This window comes from Denticeps clupeoides, chromosome 6, assembly GCF_900700375.1.
Source record: "Denticeps clupeoides chromosome 6, fDenClu1.1, whole genome shotgun sequence".
In the NCBI taxonomy this organism is placed as follows: domain Eukaryota; kingdom Metazoa; phylum Chordata; class Actinopteri; order Clupeiformes; family Denticipitidae; genus Denticeps; species Denticeps clupeoides.
In genome coordinates this window covers 16,141,080-16,162,297 of record NC_041712.1, presented here as the reverse complement: position 1 = coordinate 16,162,297, position 21,218 = coordinate 16,141,080, and the positions used below count along the sequence as shown (strand labels likewise).

The 21,218-nt window shown below is 41.1% G+C and overlaps 1 protein-coding gene across 6 annotated transcripts in view; it reads left to right on the top strand.

Annotated features, from left to right (window-relative positions):
* The first annotated feature begins 2,200 nt into the window (after positions 1-2,200).
* LOC114792459 (neurotrimin-like) overlaps positions 2,201-21,218 on the top strand; it is a 135,585-nt gene continuing 116,567 nt past the window's right edge. For 5 of the 6 annotated variants that reach the window (XM_028983603.1, XM_028983600.1, XM_028983598.1 and 2 more), the window contains exon 1: positions 2,201-2,312. In XM_028983603.1, the coding sequence (XP_028839436.1) occupies positions 2,216-2,312 (97 nt within the window). In that variant the 5' untranslated portion in view covers positions 2,201-2,215. Of the gene's footprint in view, positions 2,313-18,858; positions 18,887-21,218 lie in introns of those variants that run through there. The other variant, XM_028983599.1, reaches the window with a different exon arrangement.

The following is a 21,218-nucleotide window of genomic DNA, read 5'->3' as shown; positions in this document are numbered from 1 at the left end:
ACTTATGAATCAATGAGGGGAGTCAGTGATGTTGTGTGTGAGACAACTTGATTCAAGCTGCAAACTATACTTGGGAACTGGTTGGAAACTAGGTCAGCATCTTTTGTTCACATGCCTGGACCCCTTTACTTTTCTTCAATAATGTGTAATGTTTAATTCTGTTGGATACATGATTTATGTGTAACACACTGTGCCATACCTCCTTCATGTCGTTTAAGGGGTTTTCTGCTCTTTTCTGATCTCATGATATTTTAATTTTATATTTGTTATTTACAAACCTAAAAAAAATCTAAATTTAAGAGATAGACAACATGGGAAAACATTACATGGTTTCTTAATGGGAACGGCAATAAGAATAACATTAATGCAAAGATGCAATTACTTGCCCTGGCTTAAATTCTTTAGAGTGAAATATGTTGGCCCATTGTATTATGTAATCTGCTTTTATGTTTTTGCACTAAGGCAACACTAGGCCTTGTTATATATTCCTGGTACATGTAGATCTCTGTTAAATGTCAGTTTCACGTTACAATGCAAAAAAAAAAGGATCATGTAAAGTGTTTTTGTAGCTTTCTCATGGAAATATCCATTATGTGCTAGGCATGGGGCTTGTTTGCTACTCTAAGGAAAGGCATCTTCTGTACTTACTTAAATAGGTAGATGAAACAGAATTTTCTGAATCTTTCTGCTCCTGCTCTAATGACAACCAGCTTATTTGCACAGCGCTTTTTAAATCCTGCTCCAGAGCAGTGGATACACATAAACGACATGCTTTTTAGGGAACTGTTGTAAAAACGTGCTAATAAAGAACACTTTTTTTTCCACTTCATAACTCATCAATATTGAGAAATCGACTCGGTACTGTACCAGTGAATAGTCACTCAATTCAAGATCTTTTAATGCTTTTGTTCTCAGATAATTTAGACTACGGTCCTGTTACAGAAGTAATTACCTCTCATTTCGATTTAATGAGAGCTGTTGCTCTGAATGATGCAATAATGTGCAGAGAAGATCAATGCTCTGTCAATGATGGAGCTTATGAAAGAGCTACTGTACAAGTTGGCAGTGTTGCTTACATGTTCAAATCCCACTTACTACCATTGTGTCCCTGAGGAAGACACTTAACCCTGAGTGTCTCCAGGGGGGGACTGTCCCTGTAACTACTGATTGTAAGTCGCTCTGGATAAGGTGCTGATAAATGCTGTAAATGTAAATGTAAAAATGTATCAAAATTGTCAGTCATCCAGCCGAGCAATTAGTTGCGTTTTTTCGTTTTTTTTTTTTAAGTAAAATTTCTAAATTGCACAATGTTCCCTTGAGAAGCCGGAGTGGGCTGTCATTTTGTCTGATGCCGTGCTGCATGTGTCCGTGTGGAATTCACAGCATTTGATGGGAGAAACAAGTCTTCAACATCTTGGCACTCAAAGCTTAGCTGCCCTTTGTCCTCATCCTGGAAGGACACATAACTCACACAAGCACGCACAGCCACCCACACAGTTACACACACAGAACACACATACATATTTAAACCCATGCACAGAGGCAGACTGTGTTGTCTTGCACACTAATGCCCAAAAAAAAAAACACTCCTGGGTTATTCTCTCTGAAGTTCTTTCCCTTTGTAAACCTTTTGCCTAAAAGGCCACCTTCGGCGCTTCGTCTGCACCCATGTGCATTGTGAGTAATAGGGAAATCAAATTTGCCGTCTTCATCTGGTATTGCGCGTTTACCAGCGTTCCCCGAACAGCTACTACGTTCGAACCCTCTGTCCCTCGATGGGAAAATACATATCCGCTCTGGGCCTCTGCAGTATGGAGAATTGCTTCCTCTTTTGGGGGGGGTTGTGGGTCGAGGGGGAGATGTTTGTGCTGAGCCGGTTACTATGACAACCTCCCAATTAAACAGTTCGGAATGCATGCAGTCTGTCAAACATCATTGGCGCGGCTTCCGCCCATGAGTAACCTTTTCATGAAAAATGTAGGCCTAACCCACATTGCACTTACGAACCAAAAAGCTACACTTCATAAAGCATGTAAACACATCCGTGCAAAATGATAAATTCTAAAATTATACAGCTTAATAACACGTGGGTGAGAACTGCAAAGCTACTTCTGTGTTCAATCTGCGCTGATCCGACGACAAAGGAGAGAAGGCTTATTAGCGGGCTCATCGCAGTGATGGAGGAGTAGAGAGACGGATTAGCTGATGAGGCCAGATGGCTGAAGTGGGGAGGCCAGATCGAGTCACTGCCAACCAGGACCTGCAGAGGGCCGAGCAGATGGGGAGACGAGATGATCACACAACCATATTAGGTTTGTTGTTATTTGCGTAATGGTCACTGTAATGATGCTAAGTGCTAAGGCCTATTGAGTCTGTGAATGTTGTGGACAGGCAGCAGTGCAAATAATACAAAAAAAAAAACGGCCTTTTTCTTTTCGTGGGGGTGGCACAGCATGCGGCTTCAGCAGGTTAATTATAATCGATTACAATGCGAAGAGCACGTTGCTGAGACACCCTTTTGTGCAGAAGTCCGTAAAGCGTGCAATCTGAGGAAATTTTCTTTCAGCAGACGCGGTGTATCAGCCTAAGCTTCACTTTATCCGTGTATAAGACGCACATTCATGCAGCCTCCTCAGAACCTGGGACTTGTTCATCAAATCTCTTCAGGCGAAATAGTTGAGAATTAAACAAAATAAAGCGCAGCCTGCCTCGTTCTCAGGCTGCGAGAATTGACTTTTCCCCCTTTAATTTGAGCGTGTGTGGGCGTGTGTATGTGTGTGCATATATGCATGAATGTATGTCTGCGGTTATTATCAGAAGGCCGCTTCCCTGCAGACTGCGCTACACTTGGAATAAAGGAAATCTGTTGCGACATTTCTCATTTCAGCCCAATACATTTTTCATAAATAATTAAATGATTGAGATGGTGTAGAATTACATGCTGTCAATATTTGAGAGTGACCAAACTGGATTGAAGGTTACTTACTGTACCACGCAAGTGCCCTCTTGTTACTTTTGGAACTAAGCTCTTCTCTAGGGTACATTAGAGTTCTAAAACAAAGTTTTAAAAATAAATTTTTTTGGCCATTGCATTAACAATTGTTTTTTAAGGTTCACAACATAATTTATAACTGCAGCGTGGTGGAATCATTAAAAGTTACGTGCATTATGAAATGTGAACATTATGTTTACATGGCAGGTTGAGAATATGCAGCGTTGGCAGTTATGGAGGTGCCCAGAATGGCCCAGAAATCAGCTCGGCCCTGTTATATTGTGATGCCTTAATGTCACTGGACTAGCTAGGTTCTGCCTGTTCACATGTGTGTTACGTCCTGATCACCACAGGTGAAAGTGAAGTGATTGTCATTGTGAAACACTGCAGCACAGCACATGGTGACAGTGGGCAGCCATGACAGGCGCCCAGGGAGCAGTGTGTGGGGACGGTGCTTTGCTCAGTGGCACCTCAGTGACACCTTGTCGGATGTGGATTCGAACCAGCATGCAACAAACACATATTAGGTCCCTGTCATATTCTAAACCAATCAGAGATCGTGAAGGGCAGGACATTACTGTGGACGCGGATGCCGGCCAACAAGACTGTACATTATGACTCATTGATAGTTTTTTTTCTACACCTCAGACTCCTGTTCATTTTATCACCTCAGCTTCCATTTTAGTGCTAATCAAAACGCATCTCCTGACCTCACCTTTTCCGCCCATGCCTGAGCCTGAGTGAAGTGATAGAAATGAAACATTTGGAAGCTGGTGCAAAAATCTCCAGCAACAAGGAGAATGCTTCTGCACTTTGTGCTATAAACAAAGAACAGGCAAATTTAAAGTGAAAGTGAAGTGATTGTCATTGTGATACACAGTACAGCACATGAAGCACACAATGAAATCTGTCCTCTGCTTTTAACCATCACCTTTGGTGAGCAGTGTGCAGCCATGACAGGCGCCTGGGGAGCAGTGTGTGGGGACGGTGCTTTGCTCATTGGCACCTTGGCAGATCGGGATTTGAACCGGCAACCTTCTGATTACAGGGCCGCTTCCTTAGCCACTAGGCCACCACTGCCCCAGACATGGAGATTTCATCTGTTTTGTTGCTACTTTTTGGGGCAGTGAGGGCCTAGCGGGCAAGGAAGTGGGGTCAAATCCTGAACCGCCAAGGTGCGACTGAGCGAAGCACCTTCTCCATACACTGCTCACCGGGTGCCTTTCCTGGCTTCCCACTGGCCCACTACTCACTAAGGGTGATGGGTTAAAAACAGAGGACACATTTTGGTGCCTTGAATCACTTCACTTGTTTTGTGGGACTGTGTTTACTCTCGAATGGGATCTCTTTACAAGATTACAAGTTACAAGATCTTATTGTTGGGAAAAACGGTTACAGTTTTCCAGCTCTGTTTAAAATGGATTTAGTGTGAATTAGGAGAGTTGCACTGGGAATTGTAGTGCATTTCTTAGGGTTTAATCAGAGAGTACATAAAAATTTGCTCAGCTTCCATTGCACTGGGCTGTATTCATTTTTCAGTTCATGAAACAAAGATCTCTGATTTACATAAATACTGGCCAAACTGAGAAATTGTCTGAAAGACTTGCTTCTGTTTGTCTTTCAAATAAACATTAAAATGAGATGAGCACTGGCCTTAGCCATCGATGGGAAAAATGAATCGGCCGGCTTCTGTCAGCCTATTCGCTGAACCAGAATAAGAGGTACATACTGGAGAGTACAGCAGAGGATCTTCCTGAGAGTGGCTGTCCTGCCAAAAGCTCTGCACAAGTTAAGCATAAAATCAAAGTCACACACACACAAAAAAACAACCTCTAGAGTAGCGTCTCAGCAGACTCGGTTAAGGGCAGCATTGATGGCCCTTCATTCACAAAGCTGGTGCAGAATGGAAATGGCGCACCAAGCTGCTGATGTTGGAGTGAACTTCAGTTGCATCTTGAAGCACCTGGATGATTCTCGGAATGCTGTGAAATGCTGTAGTTAAGGACGCGACCCCAATTGAAACCTTGGGATTGAATTCCTTTTCAGTGGGCACTGAATACTGCATTCCAGTGAAGAATGTCGTAATTAGTTTTAGTTAGGGATGTGAATGGATTAAAAAATTTAACTAATTAATTGCACATTTTACCACGTATGACTAAAGTTTTTAATGCATATTTAAAAGTCTGACAGAGACGAGTGTGAGACAGAGGCTTAGATGGGTGGATGATTTGGTCATTTTTTTATTAACGGAACACCCTGCAAATAATATCTGAAATTAGTGCAAAATACTTTTGTCCTCATTATTTATTTTTTTGTGCCTAAATTTCATGCCCAAACCCCTTCACTGTCTGTCAGTCTCCATCTTTATGTACGGATTGTCTCTGGCATCATTTGGCATCAGTGTCATAGGCCAGACCCACACTGGAAGTAAACAAAATGCTGTTGCGTTAACTTATTACAGATGTAGAAACGAATTGCACTGAACAATAAGTTCATTTTAACGGCCCTAGTTTCAGTGTCATGACTATAAATGGAGCCGTAAGGAAATAGAAGAGTCAGATTCAGGTTACAGGGAGGTCAGAACAGGAGGGTAAAATATTCAACGATTTGGCAAACACATACCTCCCTTCACATGACCCACACGCCCATACGTGTTTTCCCTCCCATAGCACCCCCCCCCACCCAAACATTCATCAAAAAAGTCAATTATTCATGTTCTTTCTGTGAAAATGTACAGTGGAAATGATAAGGAGAACAGCCTGGAGAGAGATGCATCTAGTTTGCCGCTTTTGGAGGATTCTGTTTGAACTAGATGAGATCAGTTGCATTTTCATGCTTTTAAAACGTGTTTGAAGGCTGCACCCGTGCTTTTTTTGGAGGCACCGGGATACTGGAGATTGTCAGGCTCCCGCCGCAGCGCTGCTCATAATCAGCCGCGTTGTTATCTTCAGAGTGTGATTCCTCCAGATTGAAAATAAATTGCCCAAGTCTCAACAAACCTTTTAAAGTTAGCGCACCTACTTCTGCAGCTGCCATGTTACCTTTGAGTAAAGCTTATTGTACCCACATGCCTTAATCGCCTACGAAACACTCTTTTCTTTCTTCTAGTCAGTTTAATGATAGCCCATAGATGTCCTGTGCACGCTCGCGTCGTGGAGGTAACAAACAGAGTCGCGGGATGTGTGCACTGACTAAACCAAAGCTGAATTACAGGGAGTTGTTTACAGCCTTCCCTGCACTGGGTCAATAAATCCGTGCTTTCTCCATCAAGTGGGGGTAATGTCTTGCCATTTATTAAAGCCCTTGCTTGACTGGTAGAGTTTGCCTATTTACCAGCATTTTGGGCCAAGGTTTTTCTCAGATGCAACAATATGTGTGGGTGAATTGTGGGGATGTTAGATGAGATGATATGGGAGCAAATATCAGATGCGACCAGATGAGAATAATTAGACACGTACACCTCAGAGTGTAACATGGTTCATAGCATTTGTTTGCTACGAACCATCTTTATTACTTAATGTTATGATCAATAATCATTAATCATGATTCATTTATTGCGTTGTTTTTGACAGCCCATCTTCTGGGTGTCAGAAATAGTTACACACCAGCAAAATGGAATTTGCTGTTCTTCTCCTCACCATGGCATAGCAGGCAGTCCTTTTTTTAACATATGTTTATTTCTGCAAATCCCGAAGACACACTTGACGTGACTTTATTGAACTCTCCCCATGTGCTACGTCTACTACAGACACAACCTCAAAGGTGTGAAATAAATATGCCTCTTTAGCGGCTCATTCATGTGAGCCTAATGGAAAGCCGAAAGGAATACAGGAACCCCTTTGTTGCTGTAAATTCCTACACCTGACAAATTCAAATAATAGAAGTCAGCGCATAACAACGGGCGCCTGCTCAACAATAAACACGCCTTGCTTATGCTTCCATAGATGCATATGTTATTTTTCTCCATGCAGCACCTCGACTGTCTCAGCGGGTTGCCAGGTACTGTAGCCAAGAAGTTATCAAACTCTGTTCATCTGGGGAAATGACAGGGAGAGAAGGAGGGAGAGTCGTGCGCGGCACTGAAAATGTTTTATGTTGAAGGAAATAATAGGTTTCTTTGGGGAATAACGCAGCGGACAGCTTTTCCCTCCCCGTTCATTTGCATGATGTGATTTGTGACATAAGCAAGTGGGTCAGACACCACATTTCTGAATTACGAGATGCTAAATTGCTTCACAGTGCATACGCTGCAAATGCAATTTCTGCCATTAGACGGGGAAATTAATGTTTAATTAGCTATTTTAAAAAAGTAATACTGACTATTATTCTACAAATCAACATGTACTTTGTTCTACATATAGTTGCTGTTGACTGATATTGATGAACAATAACTGTAAATCTCCCCACCCCTACTGCAGCAGCTTCTTCAGATCGATTCCCTCAGGCAGAGTGAACCGCGCTTTTGGGTGTTTTTTTTTACCCATCAGCCAATCACCAAAGCCTTCAAGCGTTTGCTCGGCTGTGTTACGGCGCCGTGTGTGCGGCAGGCCTCCGGGCCTGGAGCTGAAGAGCCCAGCCCTGGGCGTGCGCTCTGCTTACAGGGTGCCTCACAGACTGCTGAGTCCACCTGCTCACTGGCCCCGTGGTGATGAGCACTGCAGTGAGCAGAACATCTGAAGACAATATATCTGTTGCTAATTTAAACAGACAGAAAGTTCGAGAAACTGCTCACTCAGTAATCTCCTTTCAGAGGTGAATTAGATGCAAGCTGAAACTGAATAGTAATCTGTTATCAGGAGATGAAAAAACGACCAAGGACACAACCCCAGGAACCTTCAGGCATAAAGCAGTACTAAACAGCACTGATTTATTAAATCATGTAATTAAGCTACAATATCTTATCTTAATACAAAATAATATAACAACCATATATCAACCATAGTATATCTTAATACTCAACTTTACTCAATAAAGCAAGAATTTAGAACTGTGCCAAATTGATACAGAGAAGAGGGTCTTGATTTTTATTAGAAATGCCTGCACTGTTTGCACACAAGCTGAGCTTGCACAAACCGGCTAAGTGAACACAGTGTGCTTTCCTTGCCTTGATGTTTTTTTTTTTCCTTTATAAGAAAAAGTGAATGTAAATTTACTTCTTCCATTTTCTCATTCTGCCTTTACTTTGGTAAACTTGTTTCTTTCAGTTGTGTTAATATCAGGTTCTCCAAAATGCAAATGTCTGTCTCAGCATTTTTCTAAAATAGTAGACCTTTGAAGTTATTCTCGGATATTAACAGTGAAACGAATACAGAATAAAAAAAAAACATGACAGTTTGGAAACCTGTGGAGATTTAAAATGAGGGAAAAAGAGCTAAAATTCAATTAAAATCTTAGTTTAAGACATTATGTAGTTGTTTTTACTGTGACTATAAACAGAATAAAGCTGAAAATAACCCCCCAGCTGTGCAATCGAGGAAGATATAAACCATGCAGCTCATATCTGCTTTGCCACCTTGTTAGGTTATTACTCTGGAGGAAATGAGAAGAAGAGCTAACGTCTTAAGTTAATTTTCCAAGTGATCAGAATCTCCAAGAGCCACGGGGCAATTTCACACTGGGAGTGACTTCTCAGATGCACCTTTTTTTGTTTCATAGGGAATTTGCAGAGTGCTTTGTGGTGCCATGTATTACAGTGATCACTAAATATTCCCCTCCAACATCACTGCTTTCTGTGTGTGTGTGTGTGTGTGTGTGTGTGTGTGTGTGTGTGTGTGTGTGTGTGTGTGTGTGTGTGTGTGTGTGTGTATATATATATATATATATATATATATATATATATATATATAAATCTCAATGGATCAGGTAAAAAAAAAAAACAGGTAAAATGTTATTATTGTGCTGACTGAGCTGCTATGGAGCATGAACATTGTGCAATAGGGGTCAAAATGTGAGACCAGATATGAGCTACAATGTTACCTGTCCTGGCTGAGGCATTAGCTATTCAGTCATTTCAAGATTTCACTGGATTTTTGTGAGATTGTTGCACCATGAAATGATAAAAAAATATATGTAAATTACACGAAAAAACAAGTATGATAAAAAAAAAAGGTAATGCATGTTGCTATGTTGTAAGGCAGTGCATGCAGTGCATTAAGCGTAGTCCTTTGTATGTTTTATGTTACTGCATGTGATTCTAATCTGCCATATGTTTGTGTATTTATGGCCAGTTAAGAAGGTCACCATTCGATCTGTTAGACGAGTGTTCGGCATACTCTTGGTTAATGCACATGCGTAGATCAGAAACAGGCTATGTTGTGCATGTGCAGAGCAGATCTGACTTTTGACTTTTACTTCATGCAAGCAGCATGTATGTGCCCAACAGACTGCCAAATTGTTCCGATGCCTATGAGTTCAACATGCCGCAATCTGAATTATTAGTACTAGTTTTATTGTGCATATGTTAGAGTAAATGTGTCACAATAGAATACCACTGTATTTGTCAGTGCTATCAGAACCGCATACTGGTTCCATAGTAAGATGGTGACCTTCTTATTTTCATCTTGAACCGATTGATACAGCTATCAATTTGCACTACCGGTATGCTATTCTGGCAAAGTATGTTAACATGTCAGAACATGCGTGCGTACACTTGTTACGATTTTTCAGTCATGCAATAATTCCTCAAATCTGGATGAATCACAAATTGATCGTGTGTCTTATGCCCAGACACCTCTTTTTGGATTTTTCTGCACACAAAATTGCACAATTGTCCAAATCAGCACGTTTTGCTTTGTTCGGCATCACTAGTGATGTGGGTTCTTCTTCTTCTGCTTCCATACTGCTTGTGTAGTGCGAGCAGACAGGTCGCATCCAAACATCGGACCGCAGAGTGTGTTCACATATATCGTGAGCTTTGTTTTCACATTGAAATTTGGTTGCACAAATTGAGTTGGGCACTAACCAAATGTATTTAGCCAACATCCAGGAATATGTACTTTTGATTTCCTCCTTGATGTTTTAGTGAAGCAGTCGTGTGGAGCTACGTTGGAATAAAACTGTAATTATACAAGACACCATGTTGCCACACAGGAACGTATAATAAAAGTAAATATGTGTCTTTGAAACAGGACGTAAATGAGATTTTTACGTTTGGCTATAGTACACTGTAGTTATGTTGTAGTACAACATAACAAGTAAACTTATACGGTATACATGTTTCTTGGTACAACACTATGTGGTAATTTGGTGGTTTGTATCTGCTCTGTTGTCATTTTTCTGTTTTCTAGTTACTTGACTTGCATGAATAATTTCAACCTGGTACAGAGCAGGGGGCATTTCGTGTTCTTTTTCAGTTTTAAACCCCCAGAAGCCAAGGGCAATAACCAGCCTCACTGGGGGAGCCCGTCATGCAACCCTGTCTTCAGGGATGCCAAGTGTCCTGACACTTGAGATATATTCAGAGGCAATAGAGCTCTGAAGCACTAGGATTTGGGATATAATTGTATATTGTCTTGGGGGTTCTTATGAACCAAAGTCCAGGGCAGGGGTCCTTGAACCTTTTGCTGCTACTGAACAGCGTAAAAAGGAATCACCGGGACACTTTTGTAAATTGTTAATTATGTATTATCCTTAATAGAGGAGAGAAATAAGAACATTATTCAGGACTTTTGCGAACTGCTGATGTAGGGAACAGGGGAGATGGGCAGTAGGGAGTCTGACTGAAGAAATTGACTTTTATTCTGCCTTTATTAGTGAAGAGTTAAGAGAATTTAAAACGAGACACCCTGTAGCTTGGGTGTTAACATGCTGCTAATCTGTTTTACAGTCATTTTTTTCTTCATAATGTTTTATTTATTGTCAATGCACAAACCCATCCTTTACAAGTTGGAAAGGGATTTCACTGACTTTTCACCGCAAGTGTTATGCTTGCCTGCTTGGAACATATGAAAAAGGATCTTCTATTATAGCGTAGTTTTGTTTAATGTGTAGATAATAATACTTTTTAATCACAGAGGCATACAAGAAATGATCTTGCCTTCTCCAAACCAGCTCAACTGAAAGCTCTTGAGTCTCTCACCACTATGGCCTTTATAAATATGAAGATATATAAAAGTGATAATATGGACTATAGAACTCTTTTAATGAATTTCTGTTCATATTCCACACAAAAAAATGCTTGCAGAGGTTATATGCATATGTAGGACTATATTTTCAAGCCATTTTTGAAGACATATTAGATTTGTCTTTAAATGTCAGATTCAGTAATTTGGCAATCAGATTTCTTCAATAAAAACACTGATAACACGTGATCACTAATAACACTGATGAACAACTTTTATCAGGAGGACAGTAACCGAAGTAAAAACAGAACTGTCTAGAACTGGAATCAATTTATTGAAATCTCATTTAATTATGTTAAGTAGTCCCGCAGTCAGATAGTTTTGACTGGTTTTGTGAGTTTTTGCACCTTTGTTGGTAACGTTTATGCTGAAATAATTAGGTATCTGGCAAAACCATCTGTCCTATTTTACATATAGACATGAGCATCTTTACCTAATACAGAATGAGCAAGTGAAGTGTATGACAGCAGTCATACACTTTTAAACTTCTTTCTAGGTGACAAAAATAGTTACACAGTAACAAAAGCAAGACATTGTGTTTTTAACAATGTATTTGTTTATATCAATTCAAGTAAATCCTGAAGAGCTATCTGACATTAGATTAGCATTGTGGCATCTCATAAGCATCACTGTGTTATTAAAGCAAGACATGGCACATTAGAAGTTGGACCCCCAGCTTGGACCAAAAGTCTATCCAGTATAGACTAGCAGTAGACAAAGAGGCAACTGAGGAGCCTGTGCCTTGCATGGCTGTGCTGTGAAAAGCACCACACAATAACAATAGTCGGGATACTTTACTTACTCCTGGGGATTATAACAAAAAGCCTTTGTTGAAAGGGCTTCCATTATGGCATGTGGGAGACACTGGAATCTGGAGACACAAACATTGGGCTTTCTTGCCCTGTGTGTTGTGCGCTCAGAAAATGTGTCCTACTGTGAAGCTGTCAGGTGGTAATGGCTGTAGCAGAAAACATCAGAAATGAGCTGTCGTTAGCATGGACCTTTCTGTGCTCAGATTATGTGAATTAAAGGAATGCAATAATAATGTAACTATTGATAATACTTGATAATACCAGGTATTATATACCTGGTATAACGTAAAAGATTTGCTTCTTTCGACGGTAACTCAGCATCTTTTGAGATCTCCTGTTTCCTCCTAAGAGTACATCATAGTAGGTTTGGTAGTAGATTTACAAACCGGATTCCAAAAAAGTTGGGACACTAAACAAACTGTGAATAAAAACTGAATGCAATGATGTGGAGATGGCAATTGTCAATATTTTATTTGTAATAGAACGTAGATGACAGTCAACAAATCCCAAAAAAGTTGGGACAAGTGGCAATAAGAGGCTGGAAAAAGTACATTTGAGCATAACGAAGAGCTGGAAGACCAATTAACACTAATTAGGTCAATTGGCAACATGATTGGGTTTAAAAAGAGCTTCTCAGAGTGGCAGTGTCTCTCAGAAGCCAAGATGGGTAGATGATCACCAATTCCCACAATGTTGTGCAGAAAGATAGTGGAGCAATATCAGAAAGGTGTTACCCAGTGAAAAATTGCAAAGACTTTGCATCTATCATAATCCACTGTGCATAACATCATCCGAAGATTCAGAGGATCTGGAACAATCTCTGTGCGTAAAGGTCAAGGCCGTAAAACCATACTGGATGCCTGTGATCACCGGGCATTTAAACGACACTGCACCACAAACCAGGAATGCTACTGTAAAGGAAATCACAGAATGGGCTCAGGAATACTTCCAGAAACCATTGTCAGTGAACATAATCCACTGTGTCATCTGCCGTTGCCAGCTGAAACTCTACAGTGCAAAGAAGAAGCCATTTCGAAGCAAGATCCACAAGCTCAGGCATTTTCACTGGGCCAGGGATCATTTAAAATGGAAGACTGTTCTGTGGTCAGACAAGTCACGATTCTTTTTGAAAATCTGGGACGCCATGTCATCCGGACCAAAGAGGACAAGGACAACCCAAGTTGTTATCAACGCTCAGTTCAGAAGCCTGCATCTCTGATGGTATGGGGTTGCTTGAGTGCGTGTGGCATGGGCAGCTTGCATGTCTGGAAAGGCACCATCAATGCAGGAAAATATATTCAGCTTCTAGAACAACATATGCTCCCATCCAGACGTCATCTCTTTCAGGGAAGACCCTGCATTTTTCAACAAGATAATGCCAGACCACATTCTGCATCAATCACAACATCATGGCTGCGTAGGAGAAGGATCCGGGTACTGAAATGGCCAGTCTGTAGTCCAGATCTTTCACCTATAGAGAACATTTGGCGCATCATAAAGAGGAAGGTGCGACAAAGAAGGCCCAAGACGATTGAACAGTTAGAGGCCTGTATTAGACAAGAATGGGAGAGCATTCCTACTTCTAAACTTGAGAAACTGGTCTCCTCGGTCCCCAGACGTCTGTTGAGTGTTGTAAGAAGAAGGGGAGATGCCAGACAGTGGTGAAAATGGCCTTGTCCCGACTTTTTTGGTATTTGTTGACACCATGAAATTCTGAATCAACATATTTTCCCCTTAAAATGATGCATTTTCTCAGTTTAAACTTTTGTTCCGTGATTTATGTTCTATTCTGAATAAAATATTAGAAGTTGGCACGTACACATCATTGCATTCAGTTTTTATTCACGATTTGTATAGTGTCCCAACTTTTTTGGAATCCGGTTTGTATGTGTGTGTGTGTGCGTGTGTACTAATTGCTTTTGTGTTGCACAAACCAATAGCCCCTTATAAAATCAGTGTCTGCTCTTGGACCATGATTTGATCTTTGAACTCCACATGTTAGTAAAATGCTTTTTTACAACCAAATGCCTATTCAAGTGCACCCATTTTTTTTCAGGCAGAGAAGCTGATGCATGCTTTCTATTCCTAGCAGGCTTGATAACTGTACAGCTTATTCAAAACTCTGCAGCACAATTATTGACCAAGAACAGGAGGAGAACCCACCATGAATCAATGGACAAGCACCTGAGTACTTATTAGACATGCTTTTAGAGTATACACCCCTGCCAGGTATCAAAATTTTTAAGCACTTTTGAAAAAAATCTCTTAGCTTAGTATTTTTATGACACTTACCTTCCATTGTCAAATAGTTTTTTATGTCATTGATATTACAGCTATTTGCATGAAAAGTGCTACATAAATAATGGTCGATTTATAAGTTAATTAATTGACTGTACCCCCTCAAAAAAAAAAACAGAATTAGCAGGTTTTGCAAAAGATTAGTTTCTTCTAAAGCTATACTGCTCTTAATTTTGATTCTAAATTATTTTTTATCATTTTTCTATGTGAGTTAAGGTGTCAAGTATTCAATTAAAATGCATTTTAAATATTGTGTAGCTCTCAGTATGTACTGTACTGATGTATCTGTTTTTACTAATGTATTTGTCCATCTTTCTTATGTATAAAGAAAAATATATGTATTCCTGCGCCACTTTTAGTAAATTCAGGGATGGTAAAACAACAAAGCTAGATTGTGAATCTGGTTTTCTGGCATGAGCCTTTTTACATTTACATTTACATTTTATGGCATTTATCAGATGCCCTTATCCAGAGCGACTTACAACCAGTAGTTACAGGGACAGTCCCCCTGGAGCAACTTAGGGTTAAGTGTCTTGCTCAGGGACACAATGGTAGTAAGCGGGATTTGAACCTGGGTCTTCTGGTTCATAGGCGAGTGTGTTACCCACTAGGCTACTACCAGGTGAATGACGCTGCTCAGTCTGCTCTATTCCACTTGGGTACTTTTTTCCCGGGTGTCATGAGTAGTGAGATTACAGAATTGTATAGAATGACAAAGACACAGTTGGCCAGCAGCAATGCTAGGCTCTTGTCAGGCGACTGTGCTAGAAGTGGACTAGATGAGAGTGCAAGAGAGAGAAAAAAAGATCTCACTACCATGTTGGTGGGGCATGGAGCAACAGATGCAATCTGTGCAACGGACATAGGCACTCTGCTCGGGGGAGTAGCCATCACTCTGATTAGAGTCAATTTCTGATTTTAGTTTTTTTCCCCTCTGTAATCAGCATGATAGTTTCTTCCTGCTCTCTTTTTGGCACTTTGAGAGGACACAGTGTTACTCATGACGCAACTGTCCTCTTTTTCGTGGTCTCTCCAGGTGACAGATGTCTTTTAACAGAGGCTCCAGGGAGCTTTTCTTTTTATAAGGATGGGATCTGAGACAATATACCCTTTAATAGAGTAAGGCCTGCTTGGTTGCCATTTCCTTACAGTAAATGCAGGTTTCGGGTTGAGGATGTGACTGTCAGTCATCATTTGATGCTCCTATTTGCACTCGCATGTTTGGTCTCTTGACATTATATGTTTCAAGTCCCCCCTTCCTCCCTAATCTGATAAAACGTTCACATTAAGCTAGCGATGACTAAATGAGCTTTCACTCCAAATTGAGATTCAGAGCGCATTCCAGCCACGATGCTTCCTTTGTGAAATTGCCATTTAATTAGTAATGAGGAATAGGACATTAAAGGCTAATAATCTCTAATTGAACTTAATTTGATTTCCCGAGGGGATTCGACTGCATGCGGCATCCTGCAACAACAATATGCGATAATGGAGCTGAAAAGATGGTATGAATATAAACACGGCCACGGACGGCGAGCGGCGATATAATCGTCCCGCGTAATGAGACTTCGAGATAGAACCTTCTAGAGAGCCGGACTCGCATCACTAATACACCACTGTCAACAGACCTACCAAACGAAACTTGCGCCACTAAAACCAATCCTTGAAGCACTCTTGAGTTCCACTCGACTATTAATACTGCCAGACAGGTAGAATGCTGACGCCCTTGCTTGCTGGTCATTACTCATTTGTCCTACGTGATTAATGCTTAAACTTGACATTTATTGAACACACCACTACAGCATCGTCTATAATTAAGTGGGAGCCAGAGCTTTGATATTAGCGATTTTCCCATCTAGAAAGGGCCACGCCTTGCGCTGCCCCAGGATATCCAGAACTGTGGTTTATGGCCACTGACACCCATGCTACACAGGGGAATATTAATGAACACATGATATCAACTAATGTGGTGTTTATTGAAGCTGAAAAATATTTTGGTACGTTACTCAAGGCTCCTGCCTGTAGTATTACTGAGACAATCACAGGTGCATCCACTTTTCCTCAAAATCATGACTGGCAATATGCTATTTCAAAAGCAATGAGCAAATGCAACATCTTAATGTGACATATTATCTTCCGAATGTGTTACAGAAAAAAAAAGTTATCATGCGACTTCATTCATTTAGAAAACTTTGTCCACTTAAAATTAGTCTATGCACGTTGTCATCATTGTCATCTTCATTATCATAATGTACCGTTAATTTGGAGAACCCAGACAGGTAGAAGACAACGGAAGGATGATGGAATACTCTGGAGCAGCTCAGTCAGGATGATATTAACTTACTGTACGCTGATGATGTGCTAAAGGCCTTTTCATTCGATCCGCTCCTGTCCCATCACTCATGAGCTTTCACACCTCAATTAGATTTCTGGTCAGGAAATGTACATACCTGAAGCTGGGATGCCAAGATGGGAAGTTAATATTGTTGTGGATGAAAGGAAGCTTGTTGTGTTGAGTGCCTCAGAAATGTCAATAGCGTCTAAAAACCATAAGCCCAGCTGTCTGGGCTCTGGGTCTTATAGGCTTATTACACACCTACCCACTCCCAAAGTGCATCGCAGCATTTAAAAATCATCAGTGTTCAGCCCTACAACGAATGGTGGGGGGAGGAACACAGTCAACCCTGTTGTATCTACACAATTTAAACAGGGCATCGGAACCGTTGCTGGAACAACTGCAATGCAGTTGTTTAATATTCCTCCCCGTGGAATATAAAACGGCGGTGTGTCTATTCTGAGGCATTCCAATATAAGGGGGACCACTAAGACACCTATGCCCTAACATGACAAATCACTGCAGAGCAAGCCCATCACAGTAAAGCCCATGACTGTAAGTCTTTGCGAAAAAAAAAAGAGGCTATTTCGCGTCGGAGGCTGGAGTAAGATTAAGCTGTGGGTGTTTGTAATATCAGGCATAGGTGCACTCAAGCATTTGGAGGTTTTAAATCAGGCATGAAATTAATTTTCGAACACTTTCCAACAAAGGTGCATGTAATAAGGCCAATATGCATTGTATTTTGCCTCTGTCGAGCCTTGAGTGCCGCTGGTAGTTGTGTGTAGAACATCTCGGCTGTAGAAAGTCTATCTCCAGTCCCCCTGTGCCCGCTTGGCGCAATGAAGAAGATTTATTTATTTATTTATTCATTCGTCTGGCACTTTATGTAAGTGCCACAGTCACTCAAATCTTTTTTTTTTTTTTTTTTGCTTGTTTGTACAACGCTGGATTTTGAGCACTCTGCCAACTCTGCTTTTCCCCCCATTGTTCTTTATGACCCTCTTTTCTCCTTTCGTCAGCTTCATGACGATCTGAGCGCATCATGTTCTATCTGAAGCTCTGTTAAAATGCCTCTGCTTTATCTCGAATAGGTTTTTGCAGGTATAGGCCATGCTGTGTTAAACCTTTCGCAGTTCACCAACTCTGATCATTTCTTCATACTGTTTTTTGGGGTTCCCATATTTACTTCAAGGAGTTGAAAGATATTTGTTGCAAATATATCGACAAGAGGCCTTTAATGTGGAGCTGCACTACCGATTTAATGAATAAGCAAAACATTGCATGCTCTCCAGCAGAAAAATAGAATTTTAATTATGGAAGACTTGAGCTTAAAATCGATTTTAGTCAGACTGCTGTGCACAGTGCGGTGAACAGAAATTTCATAATAATCAGCCCCCGACAAAAACCGAAATACCGTAGGTGATTAGGTAAGATCTTAATTAAAACCTACCTGTTGTGGCCATTGAGGGGGGACAAATTAAAATCATTACATAATACTAATTACAACAGCAAAGGCTGATTATGGTAATTAGCTTTAAATGGTTATGGCCGTCCTCCTCGTCGAGAAGTCAGGCACCGGGTGAAACTTTTTTTTCAATGTTATATTGGAGTGGCTATTAATATATGCCATTAGCTCCGACTCTGCGTTTACGTTTTCCCAAGAGACAAGAGAGGCGCGCGCCTTCCTTCATGTTCACGTCGCAAGTGACAGCTCCTGGCTGAGGAGGAGACTAATGTAGGACAAAATGGGACAGAGTCTGAGACACGGGCGTCCCGGGGGGAGGTGACTGGTCTTCAAAGCTCTCGTGTGATTATTGAACTTCATTGTTTAGCAGGAGTGTATTTATAAAATGTGATTCAGTAGGCCATGCGCCAAATAGAGCTGTACCCTTTACAGGCAGAATCCTGGAAGTTGTTATAATTATTGATTGATTGTTGCCTCGCTGCAACTTAGTTAAAATAACAGGAAGGTCTTTGTTGCCAATGAGGGAGGGGGAAGCAGTAGAGGTGTTGCCTGCTAGAGTGAAACGGCTCCATGTCCTGCAGTGAATTTGATACGTTTGTAGGATTGATTTCACCTTCTACTAGATTCAGATTAACGGATTTATTAGTAGGAGGGGAGGGCAGGAGGGGTTGCTGAACTCTGGGGGGATGTCTGATGGGCTCACTCGTGTCCTGGAGAGAATGGAGATGAATGTGGTAATGTGGTGCCGGGTGCACGAGGCGCTACAGGCAGGAGGGCGAGGAGGTGGGAAGTCGGTCAGAGTCCGGAGTATCGAGTGCTATCCTCCTACAGAGCTTCAGATAGAAATTTGGATGGGGAGATATGGTACATACGATGTAGACGGAATTCGGGAGGGGGGGGGGGGGGGGGGATCTAATGGAAGTGCATATAAAAACACATTATCATGCTTAATGAATCTTCTTTTTTAATATGTTATTTTCTTTTGTTACATTACAGCAGCATGCCAAGTGCTTCTTAAAATGTCCTTGTGATTATTCCAAATGATGAGTGAAATATTTCAAGTGTGTGTAATTTGTATGCCGCATGTATTTTAATTCTTCTCACCAACTGCCTGTGTTTCTTTGTTCTTGCTTCTAGGTAAGTGAAGAAATTGCAAATATCACATTGTTTCTCAAGGAGGACAAGCTTGGGGTTCTTGATCCATCAGCTGGTCTGCTGGTATAGTAACAGGATTTTTCAGTAACACTAACACCACAGCAGGATGCTGCAATACCATTTCTTTCTTTATTGTCCTCTGAATGTTGTAATAATCTTGATATTATATATATCTCTGTCACTTTAGAGGAGGGTTCTAGAGAACATCAGGGCATTGCAGAAGACTTGAACAGATAGCAGGGTCTGTTCTAATTACCTGGAAACAGTTTCCAAGTTTAAGGTAGCGTGAGTAGTAATTGCTTCTTTAATTATTAAAGGCTTCTTAATGCTTGCGTTTCTGGGATTTATGGACAGCAATAGTCTGTGCAGTTACAATCCTGACATTAAACTCTCCCAGTTCGGTGGGCTTAAATGAGGGATCCATCACTTGGACAACTTTGCCATAAATTCCTTTAATGCAGGTGGGCCATTGTTAAAGTGAGACCTGCAGATAGCGGCCATTTTTCAATTACAGTGCAATTGGGAGCAAATTACCTATCACTTCCCTAAAACGTGCACAGTAAATCGTTGGATTGGCTTAATCGAAAATTATGAATAAAGGAATTGATGATTGCATCCAAAAGTGGCCCCGTTACGTGATTAAAAGCCACACATCTAACCATGGATAATGAAGGAGAAGTGCATTATGAGTGTCATCATTTTCCAACAGAACACAATTGACTATTGTGTCGCTCTCTGTTTCTCCATTAACTGCTGCAATGTGCACATCACTCACTTGGTGCCAATCCATAAATAGTCAGTTGCTAATTTGCAGAAATATTGCATTAGGCACAAGAAAGCATGCATCAAAATAGTTTTAGAACTAACCAGGAGCTTCTGAATGGTGTTTGCCTCTTGACAGTGATGCCTTTCACCAGATTTGGTGCACAAACTGACACACATGGCCCTTCATTTAAGTAAAACTAACAAGATTCACAGCAAATCCCTGTGTCCTAAAAGGTGCCTGTAAATATCCAGATGCTGGAAATCTAAAGTGCCCCTTTTTTTCCGGCCCCGTTGTGCTTCAGACCTGTAATGTTTGATTGATGGACCCTTGGGGGAAAGGATTTTTTACGGCTTGTCTTGCACCTCCAGCACAGAGTGTCTCTTTGCCCCCTGCAAAACAACAGTGACATAAAAAATAAATAAATAAATAAATAAATAAAAATGGAATGCCAGTGGCGGATTGTAATTGCCTTCACCAGCCAAGGTCGTTTTAAAGGGAAAAAGTCGTTAGCCGAGGCCCCGTTCACTTGTATGCTTATCAGTGGCTGAAATGAGCCTGCTGAGCAACACAGCTCAATCTCGGTATAGACAGTCGATATCCGTCCGCTCGGCTCGCTCTGCTCCGTGAACCCGAAGCCTCTCCCTCCATCAGAGTTGGTATCAGAGCCTCTCTCCGGCTGAACCCCTGCACCTTGGAAAAACAAGAGCGAGACGGGGGTGCAAAAAATAAAAAATAAAACCTGTCATTCAGTGAGTGAAATAGACTTGCTGCAGCTAAAAAGACCAACATTGCCGAAGAAAGCTGTCGTTTCAGGGTGAGAGCATCCGGGAGCCTGGCAAATATGTGTCATAGCTTCCAGGACATGTTTAGGGCAAGTTTGATGTCAAAACTTTTTTTCTCTGATAGAGTGCAGGTGCTTACTTTTTTGTCATGTGCTCAGACTCTTGTCTTGCTGGTTACTGTGGGTGTTTTTCACTTCTGGGGTCGGCTCCTTGGGGGGGCGTATCTGACACTTCCATTGGATTTTTGGCCCCCACGGACCATATCCTTGTATGATTGCAGAATATGAACTTTGTTAAATGAGAGACCTTTGGCATATGGATTACTTCACATTGGCATTGTGTGACCTTGGGTGTGGTCACCTTAAGAGACAAATTACATTTTTACATAGGATTCTGATGGCCAGTGCTGAATATGTTTCAAATTCAGAAAACAAGAATGAAGGCTCATTTATGCTCAGCGTTAAAGACGTATTCAGATGACCATTGATTAATT